A 4,138-nucleotide genomic window follows, 5' to 3' on the forward strand; every position below is an offset into this window, starting at 1 on the left:
GCCCCGCCCTCCCTCCCCCCTCCCCCCCCCCACCCACCCCCCCGCCCCCCCCCCTCCCTCCCTCCCTCCCTCCCTCCCTCCCTTCTTTTTAGATTTTGTTTCTCTATGTTCTTCAGGTTTCCTGGAATTAACACATTTTAAATGTTTACTTTTAGCAGGTTAACTCCGAGGCTAAAGTGCTTGGCCATATTACTGAAACCTTTGAAGATCTGGGGCTTTTATGCTCAGGCTGAGGCAGTTGAGGGCTTGTTTGGGCTGGTCTTTTCCACATTTCCCTTGTTTCTTCATTGTATGTCACAAGCTAAGAGATTTGGGAGCAAGTGTCCACAGTCTTTGCTTCTCAGGCACAGTAGTGACCAATGTTAAGTTACAATTGGATGCAAACATTATAGTGCAGAAGTTATAGTACATCACTTTTATTCAGGCATGGAAGTTGCCTCTGGTCATAGCTGAGACTTTCTACATAATAGAATAAACCCTGAGTATTTCACTTTGCTCCTTGCTCCTGCCCCAGAAGAATGAGAGGAAAGAGGACTGGATAAACAGCATCATGTATCTCTTATGCCATTTGGATAAAATGTAGAAGGATAAACTCTTAACTCTTAAGATAACACTGTCATACTTTTAAGAAATAAACTTGATAAAATTTAATTAATAGACTGGCATTTCTGAGGCATTACAGGTTGTGGTAAATGGACTCATCTCAAAAGGCTCTAAAGTAGGAGTGGCAAGACAGAAAGCTTGAGTTCTGGAGTCACTGATGCTACTTGCTAGCTTGGAGACCTCAGACCAATGTTTCTCAACCTGTGAACTCTTACCTTTATGGTCCAATGTCTATTTCACAGGGGTCGTGTATAAGATATCCTGCACACCAGATATTTACATTATGGTTCATAACAGTAGTAAAATAGCAGTTATAAAGTAGCAAAAATATAATAATAACTGTATAGTTGAGGTCACCATAACACAGGGAACTATATTAAAGGTCACAGCATTAGGATGATTGAGAACCACTGGCTTAGACAATGTCTCTCTTGTCAGAATACACATACTAGCCTGGAACCTTAATTAATATGGGTCAGATGAAGTTTAGAGATGATAGAATGTGTAGTTATGATTTAAAGTATGCAAGGATCCTTTTTTCTCATAGTTGGGTGCTTCTGTATCATCCTGTGCACTGGCACTGGTGGAGGGTCAAGTGTCAAGGTCAGAGATAGGTCGCCCAGTGCCCTGAGGTGACTTCCCCTCAGATGTGACACTTTGTGTCCTACTTGTCTGTTCCCCTGCCTCCTTCCTTTCTGAATCACCTCTCAGTCCAAGGCCATGTGCCTCACTACTCTATCTGGGTGCATTTGTTGACCTAAATTTCTGCATCCTGTGTAATCAAGGGACTCAATCACAAAAGAGACCACTAGGGAAATTAAATGAATGAGGAGTCTGAGTAACACATTGTTATTATATATTTTGGGTAAAACAGTGCATGCATGGGCTTTCTTAGGTTTTCATATCCCAGTATTATTACACAACTGTAACACATCACATAGAATAAGAACTCCTATGGAAATTCTGTTTCAGTATCAAAGCTAGGGTGCTCGGAGTGGTCTGATAGAAAGTATTTTCGAATATGTGAATGACACTGATCCAGAGGGACATATAATACAGGGGTGTGGGTGTAGCAGTAACTTTTAATCATCCTTCATGTTTTATTAGGATGTCATGGAGAAGCATTGTCTTAGTTTTCCAATGCTTTCTGTGCTGATGATCATTGCTTGTGGAAAAATGTACCTGATAACACACATTCAGGCTGCCAGCGATGGAGTGCTTACCTACTATGTAAAAGACCATAGGTTCAATCCTTAGCACTACTAAATACATATGTATGTACATACATGCATGCATACATACATACATACATACACCACCACTATCATCATCTGTCTCACAATTATAGAAAATCACGAAGTTCAAGGTAAAGGCATGGCAAAGTTAGCATCTGATAATGGCCTGTATCCTGGTTCATAGATGATTCTTTGGACCATGTTTTCATTTGGTGGAAGGGGGAGAGGTCCCTTCTGGTCTTCCTTACCACAGCGCCAACAAGCTCGTGAGCATTTTTACCCAATAGTTTAATCAATTGCCCAAGGTTTCACTGCTTAATGCCATTACCTACAGGGCTAAAAATCTGAATTATATGAGTTTGACTAAAATAATGGAACAAAAATAACTTTGGAGCGTCTTCTTTTAAGCCTGAATCAGTGTGTCCATTTTGCATTGGTGCTAATATGAGTTGAGTTTGTTTTCTTTCATAAAGCTAGACAAAATCAACTGGAAAAAAAAAGAGGTCTCTGCTAGTTATAAAAGATTTTGTCTGCTTAACTGTTTGTGGGATGGACCAGCTCTTTTTTGTATTTCACAGTACCAACCAGCTTCTTTTGGGGCATCATTTTAGTTACTGGTAGTAATTGGTTATTTACATTTTGTGTTTTTTTTTCTCTAAAGGGTTGTGTGTAATAGAATATCTTCTGAGTTGAAAATAAACTGATAGAAAACAGAAGTGCACTTGTGTAAGACCTATGTCAACACAAGTTATACAGATTCTTAGACTTAGTGTTTTTATCCCTTTTTCATCCTTCCTATCTTGCTTCTACCTTATCAAGATTTATTGTCCTATGTACAGAATAACAGAGCACAGAGGTGTGTGCCTGTGCTAGCTCAGATTTGTTAGGGGCTGGTTGATACCGAGTGGCATTTTGTTTGACTTCATTGTTGCGGAATTATATCACACTTGCCCTGACAGCTTCTAACTTTCATTCTTCCAACAGCATCCCTCATAAATGTGTCTGTTTACAGTGATGTCTGGCTGGTCTGAGCTTGTCTTCTTCTGTTACAGGAGCTATGCCTGTCCCAGACCAGCCTCCGTCAGCCTCAGAGAAGAACAGCTCCCTGAGTCCAGGCTTAAACACGTCCAATGGGGATGGCTCTGAGACAGAAACCACCTCTGCTATCCTTGCCTCCGTCAAAGAACAGGTAGAAGCATTCCTTGCATGTGGTATTCCTGGGGTCATGTGACAATTGCTTCTTTAGGGGAACATGGATGGTTACTTTGTTTGAAAATAATGCTGTGTTAGTGTTTATTACATAAATAACACTAAAATTGGGTTACAATTGTTCTTGATTTCATGGTGTTCCTCGGGACACCATGAAATATAGTACAACATATTGTAATGTAGTCCAACATATTCCATATAGGGACCAGAACACTTTTCTGTAGATGATGTTTTGGAAGATAATGCTGATGAACTTGACATATGTTTTTATTGAAGGTTTCAGGCCAAATAATTGATGAGCAGAAAATATTTTCTAATAAACTATCAACATTTATCCAGAAAGCTAAAAATTGAGAATATGTTGAATATTTTAGTAGGTTAAGCCAAATTGTCCTTCATGGTGTTTCTTATGACTAGTCATTTTGGGGGGTAAACTGGATCATACTGGTATATTAAAGACTCTGTGGAGGCCTAAAATTTAAGAGTTCAAGGAAAATGTATAGAATTCACCATATAAAACATGTTAATTACAGCACAGGAAAAACTCTACAACCTTCCCTTTCAAAGTCATCAAAATCTAATTAACTTCTCAAACATGACATCACTGTAAAAATGAATAAATACATAAAATTCAATCTGGGATTTGAAAGAACTGTTCCATGGCAGTTAAGTTTCTTATAAGTCAGGAATGGTAAGCAATTTTAGAAATCTGAATCAAGACTCATATTTTCTTCTGATCGTATACTAGGGAGTAAAGCGGAATTTTAAGTTTTAAAAAAAATGTAGTTGACACGTAACTTTTGTACTTTAGAGACTATATAGTATTATAACCCGAAACATGTCCTGTGTAGTCTAGAGATGTGGTAATAAACATTTCTCCCTGAGATGGTTTATTTACCAGTTAGAACTATGATGCGAATTCAGGCTATTTTCTTCCAGTTACTTTGAAATTAATGATGAATTCTTACAGATTTTACACTGTGAAGCTGTAGAGCATTAGAATAATCTGTTTCATAATATTTTGTCCAGGGTTCTACCTGACATACCCTCTTCTCTGTTCTACATCACTGTCCCTGACACACCCTCCTCTC

The 4,138-nt window shown here is 38.8% G+C and overlaps 1 protein-coding gene across 2 annotated transcripts in view; it reads left to right on the forward strand.

Annotated features, from left to right (window-relative positions):
- The window catches only part of Ctnnd2 (catenin delta 2), an 810,313-nt gene that overhangs the window by 151,049 nt on the left and 655,126 nt on the right, over positions 1–4,138 (forward strand). Inside the window, exon 2 of one of the 2 annotated variants that reach the window (XM_028767562.1) lies at positions 2,891–3,027. Coding sequence is in view for 1 of the 2 variants with exons in the window: in XM_028767558.1 (XP_028623391.1) it covers positions 2,896–3,027 (132 nt within the window). In the remaining variant the exon portion in view is untranslated. Of the gene's footprint in view, positions 1–2,890; positions 3,028–4,138 lie in introns of those variants that run through there. The other variant, XM_028767558.1, reaches the window with a different exon arrangement.

This window comes from Grammomys surdaster, unplaced genomic scaffold (assembly GCF_004785775.1).
Source record: "Grammomys surdaster isolate TR1022 unplaced genomic scaffold, NIH_TR_1.0 174, whole genome shotgun sequence".
NCBI lineage: Eukaryota > Metazoa > Chordata > Mammalia > Rodentia > Muridae > Grammomys > Grammomys surdaster.